Consider the following 24,183-nt stretch of genomic DNA (forward strand, 5'->3'; position numbering starts at 1 on the left):
TAAAAATAAGGAACATTTCTGTTTGACGAGAAAATATGGAGTTTTAATTTATGTACTAGCTATGTTGACTAGACGAGTGCATGGCCTACCTGATGTTAAACGGTTATCGGAATTCAGATCACGAACGTTTTTGAGCCCTAAGATTGAAAGTCTCCATACCGGGATCGTCGTGCACCTATACGGTGCAGGGAATGGGAGTTGTGGCGAACCCCTCTACCCGGGCATATTCTCCTTGCTACACAGAGCAAGGGTGATGTGAAACTGGGGTGAATCAGGGGGGGTGTGTATGCGTGCACGTCCACAGCCACATCGAGATTTATACTTATAAATGATAATGTGGGGCTTGAGTCTAGGGCGGTGAGTTGTTCGGCGTTGGGCACCTCCAGGCGCCAATCTGTTTTCCTCTTTATTTTTATTTTTGTTAAATCTAACTTTAATCTCCTACAATCTACTTACAACTATTATATCTTCTTCTTCAACCCGTGTTTACCCATTGCCCTCCGTTCACAACTACTATCTATAGAAGGACAATCGGACAAGTCGGTGACTCCGTGTTGTGGCCCCACCTCTGCAAACTAGAGGGTGGCCACGGCACCATCCGGCACTCACTCGATTTGAACTGTTCCGAAGACAGTCGGGGCGGAGAGGGAATTAGACACTCCCTCGCAGGGGGAGTGGACCACCCACGGGGTTGGTGGAAGAGTGGGACAAGTGAGTGTCGTATCCCAACGCTGTGGGAGGAATGAAGAATGTGAGGGTATTCATTATGAGCGCTCTCATATCACTCCGGTTGGATCGAATATCGCATTATAACAGTGGGGTCCAGGAGCTCCCTTGGCATCACCCAACCATCAGGTAGTCTAGTTTACAAGAGAGCTAGTAAAATACTTAGACTTAAGAAGGAGGTACAGATCTGAAGAGATATTGTGTATACTGACGAAACTTATGTTCACACATCCCATTTAACAGGAAAGTGCTGGATCGATTCTACGGATAAAGGAGTGAAACAGTTAATTTCAAAGGTCAACGTCTTATTATAGTATATGCAGGTAGTGCCAAAGGATTTGTACTGGGTGCTCTACTTATGTACAAGTCTAATGATAATAACCGGTGATTATCCGATGCCATGAATAATGTTAATTATGAAAAATGGTTACGGAATCAACTTATTCCCAACTTGTCTCCAAATTCTGTATTAGTAGTAGACAATGGTGCTTATTACAATAAATATGTGAAACGTCCGTTCAACTATAATACCGCAAAGCCGCTTATGATTAACTGGTTACAAAAATACAATATTCCCCATAATTCATCATCAACCAAAATACAACTATACGAAATTATTTGTCGACATAAAATTTTTTTTGTAGAATATCACATTGACAAAATTTTACATCAACATGGACACGAAGCGTTAAGGTTACCGCCATACCACCCCGACTTTAACCCTATTGAAAACATATGGTCACAGATAAAAGGTTACGTATCAAAAAAGAACATAGACATGAATATGAGTACAGTATAAATATTGATTGAAGAAAAAACAAATATGATTGGCCCGGATGAATGGAAGAAAGTTTGTGATCATGCTATCAAATGTGAAAATGAATATCACTCACAGGAACGCTCGATGGGTGATCAAATTGATAGGATTAGGATATTAACGTCAATGAAAGCACTGACGAATCTGACGATGATATGTCTGACTGTTACTCAGATTGTGAAATGGAAAATATTGAAAACATCGATCTAAATATGCAGTAGGTAAAATTTTAATTTTAATAAAATTTTAAGCCTTTATGTCGAATGCATCCCTCTCACACGCAGGTTATTTACTTAGGTACGACAGGGACGCCAATGACATAAAATTTAGGCAAGTGTTGAGTTTTATTATTGGAAATATTTCCCAATTAGCTTTATTTTGTTGTACTTTTAATTATGTTTTAAAGTGGAGATAATGATTTGTTTACTAATGACAATAAAACTGAATATTTTCAAACTTACAGAAGGTGGTTGTAACATAATTATGATTTTAAACTAACATGGTCACGAAGATAACAATTATTACTTAAAAATATCGGGAACTCATTTCGTATAATACACTGGTAAATATCCCGTTTTAAGTAATCATTGTTATGGTTGTAACATCTCTATATTATACAATGACTATTCATTTTGACACATTGATAATGACACTAAACAATAAAGTTCCATAATAATGGATATGAAAATGTCACTCGTTTAATACGATCATTCATTGACAGTTCGGGTGTCATCGTATTCCGATAAAGAACCGAGTTTTCCTGAAAGAAAATAATTTCTCACTACATCTATACAATATTGAAGAGTCACAGAAAATAAATTTTGGGTTTCGGGAATGATTTCTCTTATGTAGCGTATGTTCCTTCATAATAAAACCTTTAATGTTATAGTGTTCAACGAATAGTACCGTTATCCAATCATCAGCAAGTGCCATCCACGTGTAGGCACTGGGTTGTCGTCGCACCAAATCTATTAAAGTAGACCTAGCACGTTGCGCTTCTTTGCATGAAATTGATAGCAGGATGCTAGAACAAGAATAAAAAAATATGCTAATTGAAACTACTTTAATAACAGTAACAAACATTTGAGCGCTTCATAGAAGTTTGGAGGTTCACACGCAGGGAAAATCTTCTACCGACTGGGGGATATTGTTCGTTAGACTTGACCGTCCTTGTATACAAGCTTATCTTGAAAGTGTCGTAAGCGAGCATATTATAAAGTTAAGGATTATTTACTAGATGGCACTACGTGGGAATGAGGCGCTCGCTCCTGGCCTTTTCATTTTTCATTATTATAAAAAAAAATTATTGTGTTTTTTGACTTGTTTTTTCGTTTATTGCAAATATTTTTACTTATTTAAAAAAATAAAAAGGAAATATTTGAGAAAAAACAAAAAAAAAAGCCCGTCGAGTTTGTTTCGCCGGTTCTTCTCAGGACTGTGGCTTTTTTGGAACCGGTGGTAGAGTTAACATTGTTATTTATATTTGACATTCAACAAGACATTAGTGTGTTATACTGACATCTAAGTTGAAATAAATGATTTTGAATTTGAATTTGAATTCGAGATTCAGGAATCTGTCAAATATCTTGTGTTGCAAATATCTTGTATCAATCATCATAGTTCTTTATTAACATTTTGAAATTTCTAAAAACTAAGCAAATAATCTAACTATGGCAGGGTATGTGTATATTTTTTTAGTGATTTCAACATTTTGACTATTATATGTAATTAGTACTAATTAGTTATTAACCAAATATTTCTATAAATACAAAAAAAAGGTATGTGGTGTTACCACAATATATTTTGATTTAATAATGACTAGGTATTTCGTAATACTTAATGTACAAATATACTTCCTTTACAGTTCTTTAATAGTTTAATAAAAATTGTAAAAACAATATATTTTACTAAAGAAAATATTTTATTATTTGAAATGGTTCTTTGAAACTAATTAACTACTTACATTAATTAGCTTGCAGCATATACGAATGTACCTGTATGCTCCTATACAGCAACCGGCCTTGTCGAATGATGCAATTGCATCTGTACGTTTCCCTAGTTTATAATAGCATTCCGCTTCAAGGCTTCTCAAGTAATTTATCTAATTTAATATAAATACAATATGAAAATTAATACGTAAAGATGAAATTAATTGTAGAAATATCTTCAGCTTTTGCGTATCATAATCATAATTAAAAGTACTTTTACGATCATCCGTAACAACGAAAACTGTTAAGTATTCGAAACGTCGGAAATAATAATAATTATGAAAATTCGTAACGCCATCTGGTTGCGATATTGTTAAAGGTTATATACATACCTATAAGTCCTTCTTCGAGACCGCTGCGTAATAATGTATATAATCTGTGGCAGTATTAAAATTACCGCCAAAAGAGCTTTTTGGCGGGAACGCGAAGAGTGAAGTTGTGTGATTTGTATTATTTTGTCTATTTAGTGTTTCTTCAGGTTTAAATGTGTAATAATGGTGGTTTATTAATTGTTTAATATCTGTGAAAGTGCACAAATGTGGGAAAATGAAACAAAGCTGCTGGACGTAACTTCTCGGGTTCCTCCAAAAAGTCCACTGAAAAAATCTCAGTAAATGACCACCATTTTACTGCGATTATATTTCATCCCATATCATCTCATTTCATTTAATTTCATCCCAGTTGATTAATGTCTCAAATTAATCATCTTCATTTCATTTCACTTCATATTATCATTTTTCATAAAATTAAGAATATAAAGTAAAATAAGACATGACTTAAAGGTCTTAGTTACCAGGTCATAAAATCTCTTAAAAAAAAAAACCGCCAAAAGAGCTTTTTGGCGGGAACGCGAAGAGTGAAGTTGTGTGATTTATTTATTTATTTTGTCTATTTTGTGTTTCTTCAGGTTTAAATGTGTAATACCGGTGGTTTATTAACTGTTTAATATCTGTGAAAGTGCACAAATGTGGGGAAATGAAACAATGCCGCTAACGTAGCTTCTCGGGATCCTCCAAAAAGTCCACTAAAAAGTCTCCGTAATTATTTTACTAAGATTATATTTCATTCCATATAATCGCATTTCATTTCATTTCATTTCATAATATCATTTTTCATATAAAAAACTTTTCATTAAAATTAAAATAAGACTTGACCTAAAAGTTATTAGTTACCAGGTCATAAAAACCCTTATACCGCCAAAAGACAAAGTAATGAAAGAGTCATAACTGTGTAAACCGCTGCAAAAATAAAGGTAGTTATTCCGTTAATAAGTACGGTACATATTATTGCATGATTGAAAGCGCGGTATGTAATTGCAAGCCGCATTGTGCTTGGTGATCATCTTCGTTTCCAAGAATTGTCAAAGATTACAGAGGGGTAGCCGCCTACAAAAATGAAGTCCACGTTCTACGAGAAAAACGCTAGACAAGTTAGTTAGTGCACGACCTCTTTTAATTCATCATTTCACAAGTCTCATAATTAATAATTCTACAATACTGTCTACTTAAAACCAAGCGACCAGGTTGTGGAGTCCCGAGGTCGAAATTTTTTAAATGCGAGATTAAGCCGTAAAATTAGTTTTAACTATGAAATGTATCTAGATTTAAAGTAATATCTATACGTAAATAGGCAAAGATAAAACAGTTTAAGTGCCATTTTCCCACTGTTTTTCAACCGATTCTTTTTTATTTTTGTCGACGAGTTTTAATGTTATTAAATTTTTTTTATAGAAATCATAATTTTTTTCATCAAATTTTTATGGAAAAACAAAGAGTAAAATGTAAAACATAAAGGATCGAAATCTTGAGGTGACACTGAATTTCGATCATTGGGCGAATACAAGCTAACATTTTATTTGAAATACAACTTCATATGTGCATAGTATTAGTGTCTTCTATTACATACCATATAACTAACTATAAGGCATTGTGAGCAATGAAGTTCTTGGAAATAACATACCAACACGAAGAGATACACAAAACATAATTATTACATAATTACTTTATTACAATATGAGTTCGGAAGACTTTTTTTGCCGTAAAGCAGTAATGCGTTTCGGTTTGGGACAGCCTTTTTACAGTTAAGAACTCAGATCTCATGACCAGGCACAGACGTGCCAAGACGTCGTTCACGTAGAAACAAACTTGTTAACTTAAATATTCACCAATATATTTTAGATGAACTATGTTACCTCTCCGTATCTTTCGATTCCTTGTTGGGTATGACACAATGCTTCCATAATGTTGCCCTTTAAACGACAGCAAAGTGCTAGTAAGTGGAAGTATGCTGCAGACTCTTTTGCTTCGATCAATCCTCGAGCTGTACACACTTCTGCTAACTAAAATATATCAGGTTTATCGAACTTAAGTGTTCAATTGTAAACGAGACAAGTTAATGGTCCGTGCGATATTCACTGGATACCGGAGCCTATAAACGTTATAAAGGCAGTGCAACTTTGAGACACGGGCTTGAACGGGTTCTCAGTTCAATCACAACATATAGACAGTATGCCGGTAGCTAATAACACGAGCAAATGCTGGTATGATACTCTGAGGATGCTGCTGACAATTCTATGATGAATACCTTAGTTGCCTTTTAGAGCCCCATGTGAAATGCCGTGGGGCTATCCTATGTCAACACTATGAATACCATTATCGTTGCTACTTGTATGCTGCGAAGTGGTTACAGATGTTACATTTAATATAATGATAAAAATTTGCACTGACGGAAATTGCTCTGATCCTAAGTAAAAAATCGGCAGCATCATAATATCGGCTCATTCCCGGTAGGAGAGGTGTGTTATCCCACCAGTCGCCGAACTCACGATCCCAAGCTCTCGGAAAATACGGCTCTTCATTCAGTGCTTCAGCGAAAATTCTGTAAAATTAAAAATACTTTTCCATTTTCAATTTTAGTTGTATAAAAATATAACGTTTAAGAGTAAGCAAAAATCATTATTAGCGTTTAGTAATACGCTCTTTAATGCGTTTACGCGTCATTCGATATTGTTGTGTTTACTATGATTAACGTATATGACACCTCACCCCCCTCCCCCACACCCTCAGACACAGACACGTTATAAATGGCGTGCCAGTCGCAAAATAAAAAATACCGAATTTAGTATGATATAGTGTTAGTAATAGCAACAACGAAAATACTAGTGATGTATAATTGAAATTACCTACACACTACCGATTAAGAGGAGAGCTTACTTTTTAACAATTTCCATAATTTTATCGGACACTTCAAACAATCCTCTTTTTATATAGTAGGCACTAGCTATAACCCAAACAGTCGACCAATATGGATAAAAACTGAGAATAGCTTCAAAAAAAGGTTCTGCTAGTTCATGATCTTCCTCCAGTAGCATAGAACCTTTGCAGAGTAGACTGAAGCAAATAAGCCTTTATAAAGAAAACACCCTTAAACTTCTCTACTATTGAAAAACAAAGTTTTAAAATGAAAATTTAAAAATAAATTTTACTATTTTGTGTTTACTTCGTAATGTGAAGCTGTATGATTTGAATTTTTTTTGACTCCTTTACAAATAACTAGCTTTTGATCGCGACTTCGTCCGCGTGGAATAGTTCACAAATAATGCTTGCAATAATGCAATGCTTTATTTTAGAACAAAGCTGTTTAGCATAAAAAATGTTATAGTGGGCCAACCTTAACATATAGACATATGCTGTCGCGGACTTTTTTTAGATCATTTAAAGGGAAACAATTCTGTCATACATTATTTCACCGAACCTTTAACCGTTTCTGCAGCGCACGCAGCGGAAGCTCTTAAAAAGGAAAAAAACCCAATTTTGAAACATTCTTTATTAGTGCTCCGCTTGTATTAGTCTTAGCATGATGTTATATATATAGCCTTCTTCAATAAATGGGCTATCTAAAACTGAAAGAATTCTTCAAATCGGCCCAGTAGTTCCTGAGATTAGTGCGTTCAAACAAACAAACTCTTCAGCTTTATAAGATTAATTAAGTACAGATTTTCGTTTATGATCGGAATGCTTTTTAACAGTTAAATATTTATAGTTCAAACTATTAGTGCTACGATAACCACGTAGTCCGTGACCACGAAAACTGTAGAGTATTCGGAACGTTGAAAGTAGTACATTGACCCTGGAAACGGGAGATTAAACCTCATGAGTAGTTTTAATTATTTTTATGACTCGCGAAAACCGAAGCAAATACTGGGAATAATCACTAATTTAAATACTTTACGTAATGGGATCCCTGGGATTCAGCTGAATAGATTTATTAATACAAACATTTGCCCAATTCTTGTTAATATCCATTAAAGATATAGAAAGTTCTCGCCAAAGGTTCGCATCTAACGGTTTTTGTGAAACGGCCTGGAATTTAATTATTCTTTTCTAAAATGTAGTTTAGCAAGGATTTTAAGAATGCATTAATGTGGGGTGAAAGGCTATAAGGCTTATATATATAGGGTTTAAGCGACATTTTGCTTAGTACTCCACATTTATCTTTGTAATTAAGAGTGTATTTTATTTGGTATTAGCATCAACAGTTCGATGTTTTAGTTTATTGAACTTCAATTAAGTTTACTCATCCAAATAGCTGAAAAAGCTTTTTTCTTTTGATTTTTTTTCCAAATTTCAAACTTTAAAGGGTCCTTCTGTAAAGTATCTTGTTTTTACCATCACATCGGTCGCCACCAGGGAAGAGTTCGTCCATAATAAGAAAAGTTACTCTGTTCATCTATTGTGCCTTTCTACATATGTAAGTCAGACTACATTTCAACTAAAGACATGATTACTATGTTTATTCTAAACAGACTGTCCCAATTTAACAGTAAGGCCTCTTGGAATACCATATCTTTACAGTCTGAGGAGCGGTTCAACCCAAATACAGTCAAATACTCACCCAGTATGTTTTATTCCTAACTCATTTAACCCATTGTCATGTTTAGCCTATTTCATCGCGAGGAATAATCATTTTATGAACGTGAAGTGTATTCATGAATATTCGCAGTGAGTAGCCTAATTGTAATACTTCTTGAATTTGTTGAAGTTCAAGTTTTTTACTGGTGGTAGGACCTCTTGTGAGTCCACACGGGTAGTTACCACCATTCCGCCTATTTTTGCCGTGAAGCAGTAATGCGTTTCGACTTGTAGGGTGGGGCAGCCGTTGTAACTATACTGAGACCTTAGAACTTATATCTCAAGGTGGGTGACGCATTTACGTTGTAAATGTCTATGGGCTCCAGTAACCACTTAACACAAGGTGGGCTGTGATCTCGCCTACCTGTCTAAGTAATAAAAAAAATACAGCTGGGTGGGTAAACTACTTAATACTTTGTTAACATTGACAAAAACTACATGCCTGTAAAAACAATGTAATAGCATGTTCAGGGTCTTGCATTTGACGAGCTTGCCTGGCCGCTCTCAATGTTGATTCAAGTTCCAATCGATTTTCAACACCTACTAAGGTGTCGCAGGCTACACGTAGAAGTGCTACATGTGCCATCATCAACATTTCCTTTAAAAAAGGATTTATTTTAAATTAAAATTTAAATCAAATCAATGTGTCAAGTAATATCAACATCGAAACATAGTTTTATTATGGACATAAAATAGGAGTCAGTTTGCTTAACAAAGTTCAGTTTTATATAGTTTGGATGTGGTAGAAAGGTCTAGAAAAACTTAAGGTATACCTATTATTGTTCTTAAAAGAGGGAACTAGACTTTAGAAAATGCATCGAGACATTTCAGCGGAAAATACATATGCTTCATACCTCCAATTCGATGGCGGATGCCAAATAGTCCTTGACAACAAAGTTATTGTTAACATAAACGGCCGCTTCCTGCCAGAAAGAAGTAGCGATTTCTGCTCTTGTTCTTGTCTCACTCAATTGGCGGTTGAAAGCACAGATTTCTGTCATCCCTATTTTTAAATATTGTTAAAACTACATTGTGGAAACATATTATTATCTATCTATACGACAAGGGAATATTCTGTAAAGTTAATACAGTACGGAGAGCATTATGAATCAATGCAGAATGAATTATCTTTTTTTAAATATACATGGGCTAGAACGATTTGTCGATCGTTGCGTTAGCTTAGCCTCTCCGGTAATTCCATTCATAATTTGATAGGATGTTTCAAACTGGGTCGCGGAATTCAGATTGTAGCGTCCATCGATGAAACTAATCATTTAAGGTGAGGATACTCATAAAAGTATTATTTTCGTTAAAATTTTCATGTAGATTTTTTTTAGATACAGACACTCTTGTTCTAAATCTACTGCGTACCAACCGTGTGATTCATTTGGAGGGCGTGCGGCTGTTGTATGCTGTTGTTTTATGCATGAGGCATTTGCGATATTTATGGGCTCTCGTAACGGTGGACAATCAGCTTCTCTCCGCTTCTTTTTATCACAATAAAATTCACTAAATGCTTTTAAATATATGTGTGTGATGGTTGTATAAATCGAATACCATAATAAGGTACACGTCGCAATGAGTTAGCTGCAGTTATAATGGTGGATTGCCAATTCCTGTCCAATTGTCCTCGTCCTCCACATTCACGTTTATCGGGACCCTCTTCCATTTTTTCAAGCATTGCGTTAATTTCTTTACTAAATGGTAAAACAACATGAACCGCGTTTGTAATTTTAAGTAATTATAAAAAGGAAGCATATCTTTGTATAGATTCATTGAAACTATGGTCACGGTATCCTAATTGGTATTGACATACACAATACACTGAGAATGGGCTAAAAAAATATTCTGGGTAGATATAGTAGGCTAAGGAAACAGGGTACTCGTGTCGAAACATGACATTAAACCGGATTTCAAATCAGATAGATGTCAATATTCAAGTAAACACAAACGTAATACGTGACTTTACGGCTTCCTTATATTCGGTGAAGAAGTAATATCGTGTAACAAAAATCGTATTAGTAAAATTAGTAAGCTTTCATAACTAACTCAGCAGATACTGGTGGCATTGTGAAGCCCAAATAGGTGGGTATCATCTTGTACCTCTTATTGTGTTGAAGCAGTCATGCATTTAGTTAACTCAAATTTGTATGCATTTAGTTTGTCATGCATTTAGTTAATTCAAATTCGCACGGAGTTGGAATGTTTGCCTACGTTTGCCGCTAGGGGCACTGTTCCAACTACATACAAAATTAACTTAACTTTTATGCTACCGAGCGCGTTAAAAACTCGCACTAAGCACACAGGTTTGAAATGTGGGTGACAAAATTCTTTCTGGGATGCATAAGAGATCTACAAGCGGAAAATTTAACACCTTAACATTAAACGGAACATCAGCTGTATTGTATCAATATTACAGATATATGAATTGCCAATTTAGAACATAAACATATTTTTTTAATAGCAGTGCTTCTCCAGCAATATCTTATATTTTTACAGTTGAATAATAAAGAAAAAATATAATGTAGATCGGACACTTACTTCGAAATCGATGGCAGTATTACGATTTTTCTTAAAGGTTTCCAAAGTTTAACTTCGACCATCACAAAAGCGTTTGTACCATCGGAACCAGTTGACTGCATTAATTCCGCGCTTGAATGAGCGTTTACATCTGCTGTGACCCTACAATTAGGTACTTGTGTGCGCAATTTTTAACGTACGGTAACATACTTTTACTTCTTACTTACTTTTGAAGTCGTCGTGGCCTAAAGGATAAGACGCCCGGTGCATTCGTACCTATCAATGTACTGGTGTTCGAATCCCGGAAGCGAATACCAATTCTTCTAATGAAATACGCAACTAACAAACGTTCACGATTGACTTCCACGGTGAGGGTATAAATAACATCGTGTAATAAAAATCAAACCCGTAAAATTATAATTTGCGTAATTACCGGTGGTAGGACCTCTTGTGAGTCCGTACAGGTAGGTACCACCACCTCACCTGTTCCTACTGTGAAGCAGTAATGCGTTTCGGTTTGAAGGGTGGGGCAGAATTTGTAATTATACTGAAACCTTAGAACTCATATCTCAAGGTGGGTGGCGGTTTTTACGTTGTAGATGTCTATGGACTCCAGTAACCACAACAGGTGGGCTGTGAGCTTGTCCACCCATATAAGCAATAAAAAAAAAAAAACTTCTTTTATCTATAAACTCTTTTTCTTGGTCTTTTAATTTATTCAGCAGATAAAGCCTTAAGATACAGTTAGGTATATTAAAAAGTTTTGGGACAGATTTATCGTGTCCATTAGAACATTTAATTTGTATAAAAAACTGGCCCGTAGCACCGGCTGATGATGCAAATGCGAATAACCAAAAACAAAATCAAAACTGGTCTTGTAGGCGTTGGGCATAGTATATGGCTCCGCAGTGCGTAGTAAAAATTTTAGGCTGTTTGATATTGGCTTAGAACAAAACCACCTGACTTCTTCCCGAAGTTATGTACGTTGATCGGTTATCGTGACTAACAGGTTTAATGAATTTTGCGTTTTAGGCAGCGTTCTCTGAGTATTATAAGTTTGTTTTACTTGCTTAAGATTGTGATTAATCTCAGGGTCCATTTGCTGTTATGTGAATACCCGAGCTAATAGATATGAATGCCATTACCCGACTTGAGACATGAAGTCTAAGTCACATTTGTATAGTGTAACGACTGTCCAACCTTTAAATCGAAGAGCATTGCTGCTTCACGGCAGGATTAATAAGAAATAATAAGGGTGTCGGTATTGGTGCGGGCTCATTATATGGTCATACCACCAGTAGCATTGTAATCCTCAATCCGGTGTTATTGGTGTAAAGTCCGGTTAGAACGGTGGAGCAGTTTTTATGCAACACAATTTAGACAGTGCCACTCTATCTCATAGCGGACAGCAGCATATAGTTCTGATTAGGTTCAGTGGTCCTTTGACACCTGGGCCATGGGCCATGGGCTTTTTGCCCATCTAAGCCAATAAAAAAAACAATGTATTTTAAATAATGAGGAGCGCATATTTCATCAATCGTTTTTTTAAATATTATAGCAACTTTTATATCGTTTTTTGAATTTATGTACCTGTAAATATATAAGAATAACGCAGAGTTTTAAGATGGTGCACCACTAAGAAGTTACATTTATACATTTTTGTCTATACAATAGTCAATAGCATTCGAGTACAGCAGCAGACGCATATGAGGAATTTTATGGAACTCTAAACAAATTACAAACAAAAAAAAACTATTTGGTTCATACAACTTTTGCCCTTGAAGAATTTTGCGTCAAAGGGGTTTGACGTAAACGGGCTATTACAAATCAGTAAAATGTAAATTATATTGCGGAAATAATAATTAAAAAATCCATAGTATAAATTCTCTGGTTCAATTTCACGTCATTTGGTTAATGTTACGCAAATTCTGTAGGTTTTTTTTATTTTTTTTATTTACGGATATCCGGTCGAGGGGGGTAACGGACCGGGTTATGTCGGACTCCGGCGCCTCCTGAGAGGAAGAAGGGGAGAAGAGAAGGGCCGAGGTGTAGAAGCGTAACCTAGTTTTGGTTTACGCGTGAATGTCTGAACGTTTGGCAAATTCTTTAGCACGCCTAAACATTTTGACGGATTTTTACATACGAGGTGTCATTAGACTTGCATCAGTTGTGGGAGTTACAATTATCGTGGTCATGGTTATTGTAATAGTATACCGTAATATACTATTACAATCACCATGACCACGAAAATTTATTCATTGTATTCTATAATAGAACATAGAACTCATTTCTTTTCTTTTTATAAAATTTAAGAAAATTTAAAAAAAAATTTTTTAATGGAACATCTCTGCCACATTAAAAATACTATCAAGCAAATCAATAAAATCTAATTTGTGTGTAATATAAAAGTCTTCATTAGAATACTACAAATTTGGTTCCGGTTTCAACACGTTTACCAACATAACTATGTAAATATGTAAGGTAAAAGCTCCTAATACGGCGGTAGTCAAAATCGCTTCCTATTACGGTGGTATTTCTATTTTCGAGATTTATTCTTGTTTTATTCAGCTTAAGCTCACCAAAACGGAATCTATTTATTCTAAATCTATTACTTCATAACTTAACTGACGTTTTCAAGTGTAGCATATAAACAACACTACAAGATCTATCAGTTTGTATCACGGCATCAACGTGAGAGGAGTTTCCATACAAACGCGGAAAAAAAATATAAGTACACTAATATTTAGAAACTAAGTTTTTTGTATTAATAAGTCGTTCAACTTTGTTAATGTGTTATTTATAGCATTTCCCTACTATTAAACTTACTTTTGAAATAGCTTGTTTCATATATGTAACTCATTTTTTACTCAAAAAATAAGAAACAAAATACCGCCGTAATACGGTACGAATTTTATAGATTAATCCTAATACGGTGGTATAACTCCGTAATAGGGAATATACTGGGCATATTTAATTGTTTATAACTTTTAATTTATTAAGTTATTGAATTAGTTCCAAGTTTAGTTGGAATAATTATTAATCTTGTAAATTAGAAACCATATTCTGCGGTATGTATTATTCATTAAAAATCTAGTTAAATATGAAAACTGTCGAGTGCAAAATGTTGGTTTCTTAGAAGGGGTAAAAATAGGAACGTGTATTTTAATTTATCACAAATCATTTATTTTGTATAACTGTTGACTTGAGTTTTACACATCTGGGCCAAAAACTGTTATCGTTTGATTAAGTATTTACATTCTTTGTTTATCGAAATTTTGATGGGTCAGAATTAGGATTAAAAAAATACGAGTAGTTTTCCTATTACGGTGGTAGTTATTTCCAGGTAACTCTGTGTTAGGTTCTATGATCTTCTATTACGGTCATATTCATAGAACATAAAATTACAAGTTTTAGGATTCCATAAAAATAATAGAAAGGTTATTTATTTATACTTATTTTACACAAAAAGATAATACAATAAAAACAGATTTAAAGAATGTCTAAATACTATGTACAAAGGCGAGCTTAACTCTTCATGAGTTTTCTTCCAGCAAACCCTTTTCAGAGAGAAATACGATGTATAAGAGGGGAATAGTGTACAAGTGAAAGGTTATTAAAATATATTAAATACAGTGGAATTCATTAATAACGACCTCGGTTATAGCGACGTCAAACTTACGTCCCTTGAATTTAAAGCATACTTTCGTAAGAAATTCATTCGGTAAGAGCGACTTTGGATACTATAGCGTCAATTTCGGGTATAGCGATTTGTTTTTATGAACCATTTATGACAGATTCTCAGAAATCCCGTACGGATATTTCTATTGAGTCGGCAAAGGCACAAAGACTCATTCATAAAACTATTCAACTTTCTTATCTTTTGTTTACATTCACAGATGGTCAAGCAAATGCTTTGTTTGTTTGTTCCTAAGCAGTCCTCAATAAATTTACCATTAAGTAATTCTATTTTGTTCATCTTAAATTTGTATAGCTGTATTCAGACAGCAGTGGCAGCGGCCGCCGCATCAGCCACCGAACAGTTTTATCCTTTCAAGCGATACTGCTCTATAAAACAATGTAGATAAAGTTTAAAATTCTTTCAAAGCTGAAAGTGCTCTTCGCACCTTTTTTTTCTCCTACCAATGCTGATAGCCTTGACAGGCTATTTCAGCTTCCCCTTGACGTGTAGATGATCTCATGGGGCTCAAACCGGGAGTGTTGCTAACACTGACCCTACGAAGAGCAGTGCTTCACCAACTGAGAAGATCCGGTGAGAAACTCAGTGGGCTGCGTCTATAGGTTGATTTCTTCTTCGAGTTCTTCATCGCAAGCGACGGGTTCGGCGAGGATGGTAACCGGTTCTTGAGGTACCTAAAAGCACCGTTAATGGATCGGGAAGATCCGTAATGACGTGCTTAGGGCGACGTCGACTGTTTACCATTCGGTCCACAAGATCGGGTAGGCCTTCGCATCGCTGCCGACCGTTGCCACCGATGTCTGAATTGAGCCGAAAACTTCACTTACCTTAAGTTTACCATTAAGTTTAAGTTTAAAAAACCTTAGTTACTCCTTATATCATCAGCTATCTATTAGTGAAAGTCTCGTCAAAATCGGTCCAGTCGTTCCAGAGATTAGCCGGAACAAACAGACAGACAGACAATCAGACAGACAATTTTTACAATTGACAACAATTGTAAAAAATGTTATTTTGGTGTATGTACAGTATATATATTTATATGCATGTGGTAAAAAGCGGTTATTTCAATAATACAAACAGACACTCCAATTTTATTTATGTGTATACATTCGAAATTCCCTAGAATTCTCATGTTAAAATACAATCCAAATCACTTTTAAACGCGGTAAAAATGTACTCTTCTTTCCGAGCAGACCTGTGTGAATGCACGGTTATACTACATTTGTATTATAAATTTCATTAAAAGTGGTCAATTAATGCAAAACTTACAATTTAAGTTCTTCACATTTATATTATTTACTTAATAAATATTATATGTTCGGAACTTAATAAATATAATTTCTGACCCTCTGTATTAGGAACCGTCTACCGCAGTAATAGGCTCTGACCTCAATCATACCTCCGTATTAGGGAAAATCGACCCAGCTATTTAAAACATTTTTTAAAATAAGTAATTTCTAGAAAAGAAACATAGACTCAACAGTAATACGAAATTTAAATTCCATTTTTGACGATTAAAAATTTTTCCACCTTTAAAAATACTTACAAATGCCTATTTTTCTTTCTTACTTTCAAATTTTGCGAAATACCTCCGTAATAGGTGCTTTTACCTTAGTTATTCGCTTGTTAATTAGTTTTTTTAAAGTAAAATGCTAAAATCGTCCCAAAAAGTCTTGGATGGACTGTATGAAATAAGATATGCGGGAGATATGAGTGCAGAGATGTCGTATGATATGGTCTGAATGGAAAAAGAGGACAATCTGCGCTGACACCACATGATGGGATAAAGGCAAGAAGATGAAGTCAATATTTTTAATGCTGTTGTGTTTTAGGATTAGTTAGGATAGGTAATGTACTTTAAATCATGGGATTTATGTTCTTTTGGATCGAATTTTAATTATATAAAATTACGGAGTCCTTTAGACACGATCTAAATGAAAGTACCGCTATCTTTGAGAAACGACATTAAAGCATCAATTACGTTGAAATGAGTGTATTAAGTGCTTCCGTTATTTTCTCTTATTATCATCTGGAGTAGAGTTCATCCTTAGAGCACCATTTTTGTCACGCAACGTCCGGCTCTCAAATAAGCTCTGTACGTTGCTCCACAAGCACAAATTTTCTAATGAAATACGCACTCAACAAATATTCACGATTGACTTCCACAGTGAAGGAATAACATCGTGTAATAAAAATCAAACTTGCAAAATTATAATTTGCGTAATTACTGGTGGTAGGACATCTTGTAAGTCCGCGCGGGTAGGTACCACCACCCTGCCTATTTCTGCCATGAAGGAGTAATGCGTTCCGGTTTGAAGGGTGGGCTAGCCGTTGTAACTATACTTGAGACCTTAGAACTTATATCTCAAGGTGGGTGGCGCATTTACGTTGTAGATGTGTATGGGCTCCAGAAACCACTTAACACCAGGTGTGCTGTGAGCTCGTCCACCCATTTAAGCAATAAAAAAAACTATGACAATTTGTTATTTAAGCGAGGCTTTAGTGTAGTCTCCAGCATAGACAGAGCCTTAGTTGTACCTCTGCCTTTGTAGATGTCCACACTAATGAGGGACATAACTTTGTCTGCCATTAATGGGAGTACAGAAGCAAAGCATAGCAAAGAACTATGCTTTTGAATAGCAAATATCAAATCTCAAATCTCCGCTTATGAGGCCACGAATTCTATATTAAGTAGTAGGGTATGTTGTAGGGCCACGAAGGTTTGTATCAATAAATTTGAGAGCGCATTTTAATGTGAAAGATATTAGATACAGCTTCTACGCCATCGAGGTGCCGCATTAGGACGAGACTACGCATTATCAGCCCTACAAGGGATAGGTAAGTAATAAAACAAAAGAAAAAAAAACCTGTTAGCTTTTTGTGCAGTGCCTGGAGTCAAAACCTTTTCATTCGATGATAACAGTACATCACAGCCACATTTTTCTAAAATTAGGTCAGCATTGGTCCATTGTAATGGCACAGCTAATACTACCGTAGTTTCTGAAAACCATCATTTATTGATTTCTCAAGTTTTTTAACACACACTTATCCTCACTAATATTAGGTTTTTACCTACAAAATTGCCGTTTAGTATACAGAAAGTTGAAGTCATTTTTCATAAATATTTTTTACTTATATCAATCAAAATATGCATCCATGGTTATTGCCTAGCACATTGAATATTGCCTAAGTGCCGAATCAGGGTTTAACTAACGTGATGACCGCTTACGATTATCTAAAAAGAAACCATATTCCATGGCAAGTGACAATGTGGTTTATAATTCCTTTGTTTCTGTGTCTGTTAGCAAAGCAACACATACCTTAACGCGTTCGTTCAGTTCGTGGGCCACCCATTTATCAAGTTTTTACCTTGCTAATTTGATTTTTTCCCTACCTATGCTGATAGCCTTGAGAGGCTATTTCAGCTTCTCCTTGACGTGTAACCGGGAGTGTTGCTAACACTGACCCTAGCAAGAGCAGTGCTTCGCAGAATCTACCACCGGATCGGAAACGCGACCCACTGAGAACATCCGGCGAGAAACTCAGTAGGCTAACTAATTTGACACAAATAAGTAGAGCAATATTGTTTTGATGCTAACGTTGAAAGCTGCTACTAGTTCAGCGGTAAATTAAGTATCGCCAGCTTTCACAATCGCCTTTAATTCGTCATTGTTCACTTTAGTTTCCACGGGGTTCATTTTTTTAGATGCATTTTTCTAGTCGGAAGCGTTCAAACAAATAATGAGTCGTGCGTTCGTTTGCAGTGTTTATTTCGTATATCATCTTCAATATCATCAACGTTGTGAGCCGTTTGTGCGGCACTGCTAGCGCGACAGAACTCATAGTCCATAATTATTCATATTTTTATCGAATCCGTGTTGATGAAAAATATAAAAATGCAATGAAAATAAAATTCTAATCGAGAAATAAATTGCTGAATTTAAAAACAGAATTCCATATTTTCAAAAGTAATTCATTTGAATTGATTGCCAGCCACACATACAAATTGCATTACAAGTGACTGTAAAGCGACAATTTCATAGGTAAAGACCTACTATTATAATAACGAAAGTACGTCCGAACCACTGAATCGATATCGACGAAATTCGGTTGGTATGTGAATAGTTTGAAACCTGGTAAAGAATAGCCTAACTCTCATCCCACTGCTAAGAACGAGTTTCCGCCCAGGCGAAGCTACAGGTGAAAAACTAGATAATATTAAGGATTGGAACCATCGTCATGTCATGTCCATTTCTGTGGTACGATACCATTCCTTAGCATGAAAGTATTAATTTACAGGTTCATTGAATATGCCGAGGGCGACACCCCATGGCACCGCTGTGCCGATGTGCAACGCACACTGCATCATAGGTTATGCCGCCACTGACTTGATAAGAGTATACCGAGCGCCATTATAATGAGAACATGGAGGCATTAAATATTGACAACTCCACCAGTTATCTAAGGTAATAAAAGCTGAAGGATGGCACACGCGGCAGACCAATAAGCCCAATCGGTAACTGGTTTTGACGGTGTTCTATTGCTTCCCCAAAAAAAGTATAAATAACATAATTTTCAATTGGGACTTCCTTTCCTAACAGTAATGATAAGTACTACCAGTTGTAGATAAGTAAGCCAGTTGTTTCAGAAATTATTTCTCTGTAATTTTTTTCATCAGTTTTTAACCAAAATATTTTAAATTATATCATATGTCATTACCACCAGGGTAAAGAAGTTTGAAAAGATTTAATGGAGCGGCAAAGTCGTAGCTTTCTCGATCATTAGAAATATGTATTTCAAAAGGCCAAGAGTACTGACGAAGGTGCTTAAAAAACCATTCTTGAAGGTTTTGTAGTAAAAGAGTGCGATGAAAAGAAGCCCAGGTTACTGTATCTGGAAAGATAATGTTATTCATTTTTAATTTAGGTCATCTTATGAACTTACTGATCGATTTGCTTTAGGTGTTTACTGGAATAGATTTTTTTTTAACGTGGTGTTGATGATTAACTCAGGAACCCCGTTAAACCAGGTAAATCATGATTACTTTTCAATCTATTTCAGTAAAGAGAGATTTTTCTTACGGGCACTGAACTGATTCTTCAGGTAATGTGTTAAATTAACTTCGTCTTCATTTTGTATATCAGCGTAATTGTAAAAAAGCTTGATGTCAGTTTTGGAGAAGCAATTTCCTTCAGCTCTGAGACTCTCCCAATTTGGAATAAAATTAGAGAAATTAAATCTTTTCGGTTTTCGGTATCCATTATGAAATGTAAAAATACTTGAATTCTGCAAAAAATTTAGACTGTAATATGTGAATGATATGTAATAAACGATAATGATTTTAAAATGTTAACTCACCAATTCATTGCTTATAGGCATTTTAGTTACCGCAGTGTAAGAATGTTCGTTGTCGTATGTGAAAGGCATATTGTGCGATGCTATCAACGTGAGTTGCATAAAGTTTGCTTGCTTAAGTATTTTGTGATGCAATACATTTTCTTGATCTCTAGTGGCGGAAATTTCTATAGTGACGAGTGGAAGGGTCTCCCAACTCTTCCTTTCCAGCAATGGAAGCTCTTTTATCGGTTCCATTCGCTTCTTGAAGCGAATGTTCTTTTTGTCTTCAATCGACACAAAATAATGCATGGATAAATATAATAAATCGGTGTTATTAGCGTACCTAGTTATTATAAATGCAACCCATGCTCGTACATTTATAATAAAATTCATTTTTGGCGAATTGTCGGCATTCGTGAGGAAATATAACGTGAAGTACCATTAGGATTATCCAACAATAATATGGGCATACCCCTGTGTGGCATGCTAATACCGAGGCTATAAAGACTGCCGAGGACAGGAAGACGTCGGGAAGCATTGTGCATCGAGTGGTCAACATTTCAAATTAGACACGACCTTCAGCAATGAAGAGACCGACTTAGTAGAAAGAAGAACCTTGTGTACCCCGCTTCCAACTGGCACATAGACCACAATGTAACGTTATCATAAGATGTATTATAGAATACAGTTTAAATGACACTTAGCAAGCAGTAATAGCAAACAAACTAGAGTAAATTTTTATTAGGTACGTTAAGTTTGAATCCAATATTGTCTTAGTTTAAAAACTTACCAACAAAAATAGGCAGAATGTCCACATTGCAACAACTGACCTCATGCGATATACTAGAAACTGATGTATTCAAATTAACATCATCCAAGCTATGCCCGGAAGCGTAATGGTCAATGAAAGATTTATCATTTTCCACATTTCTTAAGGATTGAATACTCACTGCAAATATTAAAGCAATCTGATGTTACTATTTTGAACATTTGCTAGTATATTAAATTAAGGAATCCGATGTAAACGATATCCGATAGGTGAACTATAGTATAAATTACATTTAATTTTATGACAATATGAATGTGGCTCCGATAGGTGAACTATAGTATAAATTACATTTAATTTTATGAAAATATGAATGTGGCTCCGATAGGTGAACTATAGTATAAATTACATTTAATTTTATGAAAATATTAATGTGGCTCCGATAGGTGAACTATAGTATAAATTACATTTAATTTTATGAAAATATGAATGTGGCACGTTTGTGGTTGGTGTACATTCATAGTTTTTCTATATCTTTTACTTGTATAAATATATTTCACTTAAAATTAAGAACAATATTAACTGGAAACCAACTTGTTGCCAAGTATCAGTTGCCAAATAAATTCATACAATACGGTGTCAATAAATACATTCTTTGGTAATTTTAATGGAACTATTCTGCATATCCCAACGTAAATTAGTTAGCTGCTGCTGTTGCTTAGATTACATTACAAGATATTAGATTAAATTATTTGTTCCGAATTTTGGCAAGATACGTAGCAAAACATTTTTCATAACTTTCAATGTGTGAATCAGAGTACATTTTCATGGCATATTTAAAGTATTATACCTATATACTTGTTCAATGGCCCTACTCATACGTTGGTATGCAAACGTGCTATCAAAACTCTGATGAAATTATTTTTTCCGGCAAAGATAGACTTATATAATATGTCCTACATTATGGTGAATGTCACCGTTGCTCTTGAGCAGGGACATAGGTAAACTGCCTTAACATTTCACGTTAGACAAGCGGCCTTAAGCACTCAACTAGGGCCAGGATTTCGATATTAGATAAGCATTACGTACCAGTCAGAGGATAATTGGCGAACAGGCACATTTTTTCATAGTCTGACGGATCATAATTGAATGTCCCTTGTGCGATTACTTTATCTATCATTGTTTCTCTAGCTCCTATTGCTTCGATTGTGGCGTTAATTAAAAGTTGATCGAAAAACACGACTTTTATGTGAAATAAAGAAGGTATTTCTTCAAAAGACCGCAATTTCAGAATTTTGACTGTTATTTGGTCCAATGGAACTGTAGGTATATCTTCCTTGACTTGAGTACATGATTTGGTAGTCGAAACCGAGACTTCAGAACGTTTCTGTGAAAATTATGAAACGGAGCGATGCACAGAGAGTTTTTGATTATGTATATTTATTGTACTATGTGTATAGACAAGTCAAGGGTAACTGCTTTCTGTACCAGGCTACTAGCCCAGCTGGATAACGAAAGTTTCATAAGGTGTTGGTTGAAACTTTTCGCTATCAGACGGCGGTAGTCTCGTGTGTCAGTTCTAAATATTTAATTAATAATTCCTTTTCTGCCTTCACGAGGTTCTCGTGATAAGGAATGATGATTTCAATTAACACTGCTCGACACTAATGGTGATATTGGTATATATATTAGTATGCACTAAGATATTTAATAGGTCGGGAAAAAAGTTTCTTCCCATTTTTTAAGAAAATTCACATTTTTTATTATAGTTTATTTACATTTAACTAAAGTATGTAGGTACCATTTTGTTCGATAACTTTTTGCCATCTTGTAGGTAGGGACATGATCCCATTGCTTTAGAAATTTTGGGGCTTCTGATAAATTTCTGACAATTGGTTTTGGTAGTCCTCTCATGATGTTAGCCTGACACTGCCTAAATAATACTGAAGGGACCAAAACAGGTGGAAATCTGCAGGTACAAGATCAGGACTATACGGCGGATGCATTAAATTAACACCTCCCAGCCAAGCCCTCTTAATTTTTGCTGAGTGGCTAAAGGTGTGTGAGGTCTAGCGTTATGATGATGAAAAACCACACTCCGGTCGCTTTCTCTCAACTTTTTGCTTTAATCTCATCAGTTGTTCGCAGTAGAGTTCAGAATCGATGGTCCTGCCTGGTGGTAACAGCTCATAATGAATAATGCCCTTCCAATCCCACCACACACACAGCATCACCTTGTTACGAGTTAACCTGGGTTTCGCCACAGTCTGTGAAGCCTGACCGGGCTTTGACCACGACCTTTTTCGCACGTTCTTGTCGTACGTGATCCACTTTTCTTCAAAAATGGTTCGGTTTTATTACGTCGTAATAAAGAATCACAAATGAGTACACGGTTCATTAGGTTTCTTTCAGTGAGCTCGTGAGGTAAACAAATATCGAGCTTTTTTGTGTACCCAGTTTTTTTTTAATGCGCCAAAACTGTTTTGTGGTCGATTCCCAGTTCTTTAGCTACGTCGTAATAACTGATCATTTTATCCGTAATAGGGCGACCAGAGCGACGTGCATCTTTGACATAAAAAATTCCGGATTGAAAACGCTTAAACCAAATTTGTGCTACTCTCACAGATACTGCACTAGGTCCCTAAAAATCTTGTTATTTAAATATTCGAATAAAAATTTTTTTCGCCGTTTGCGTTGCATTTTTACCTTTTTGTAGTCAAATTTTAAAATGTATCGAATTTCTTCATTAGATTCACTCATCTTGACAGTACGAAAAATAAATAAAAATCACGCTATTTCCTAATTTGAATTTGGAAAATTATCTTCTTTAAAATTTAAGCTTTTAATGATATCAAAACCAGCCAGATACAAATAGTATAGCCAAAGAGATTTTATTACAAATTCATACATACTATAATGCGAAAAGACTTTTTCCCCAACCTATTATGTTTAACCTGTTTACCCGTTTTATCGAAGTATATTAATTAATTAAAGTGTTTTAATATTACACAATGAATATATTCGTATTAGCTAATACTGATTAATATCGGTATAAACACGTAGACTGATCTATTATCTCAATATCATTTATTGGTACCTGACTATGTACCGTACAATGGGGTAAATAGGGACAAAATCGACCTTCAGATTGAATTTTAAAATAGTTCCAATTAAATAGTCACTGCTCAACCAAAGAAATAAGTTGAGTCTTGAACGTACCTAGGTGATAAAAACCGTTACATTATTTTAATTATTCATTTTAAAGAAATAATCGGTAAAATAATGGCCATCCCAATTTACCCAGCGTCCGGGGTAAATTGAGACGGTTAAGGGTTAAATTGGGATATTTGTAAGGGTTGTCAACTCGCAGTACTGCGATATATAGGTAGGTGCCATATAATTATTTATATGGACCGAAATCC

General features: G+C 35.2%; 1 protein-coding gene across 4 annotated transcripts in view; it reads right to left on the reverse strand.

Annotated features, from left to right (window-relative positions):
- Positions 1-24,183, reverse strand: part of LOC101745389 (uncharacterized) — a 35,661-nt gene that overhangs the window by 5,784 nt on the left and 5,694 nt on the right. For 2 of the 4 annotated variants that reach the window (XM_062671403.1, XM_021350128.3), the window contains exons 2-17: positions 21,851-22,148; positions 20,786-20,944; positions 20,017-20,279; positions 19,740-19,944; positions 19,378-19,551; positions 17,526-17,658; positions 10,983-11,123; positions 9,999-10,138; positions 9,296-9,444; positions 8,884-9,039; positions 7,762-7,892; positions 6,744-6,920; positions 6,258-6,408; positions 5,723-5,869; positions 3,538-3,644; positions 2,450-2,567 (exon numbers count right to left, since the gene is read on the reverse strand). In XM_062671403.1, the coding sequence (XP_062527387.1) occupies positions 2,450-2,567; positions 3,538-3,644; positions 5,723-5,869; positions 6,258-6,408; positions 6,744-6,920; positions 7,762-7,892; positions 8,884-9,039; positions 9,296-9,444; positions 9,999-10,138; positions 10,983-11,123; positions 17,526-17,658; positions 19,378-19,551; positions 19,740-19,944; positions 20,017-20,279; positions 20,786-20,944; positions 21,851-22,148 (2,649 nt within the window). Of the gene's footprint in view, positions 1-2,449; positions 2,568-3,506; positions 3,645-5,722; positions 5,870-6,257; positions 6,409-6,743; positions 6,921-7,761; positions 7,893-8,883; positions 9,040-9,295; positions 9,445-9,998; positions 10,139-10,982; positions 11,124-17,525; positions 17,659-19,377; positions 19,552-19,739; positions 19,945-20,016; positions 20,280-20,785; positions 20,945-21,850; positions 22,149-24,183 lie in introns of all 4 variants that reach the window. The other 2 variants (XM_062671404.1, XM_062671405.1) reach the window with 2 other exon arrangements.

The sequence above is a fragment of the Bombyx mori genome, chromosome 12 (genome assembly GCF_030269925.1).
Source record: "Bombyx mori chromosome 12, ASM3026992v2".
Classification (NCBI taxonomy): domain Eukaryota; kingdom Metazoa; phylum Arthropoda; class Insecta; order Lepidoptera; family Bombycidae; genus Bombyx; species Bombyx mori.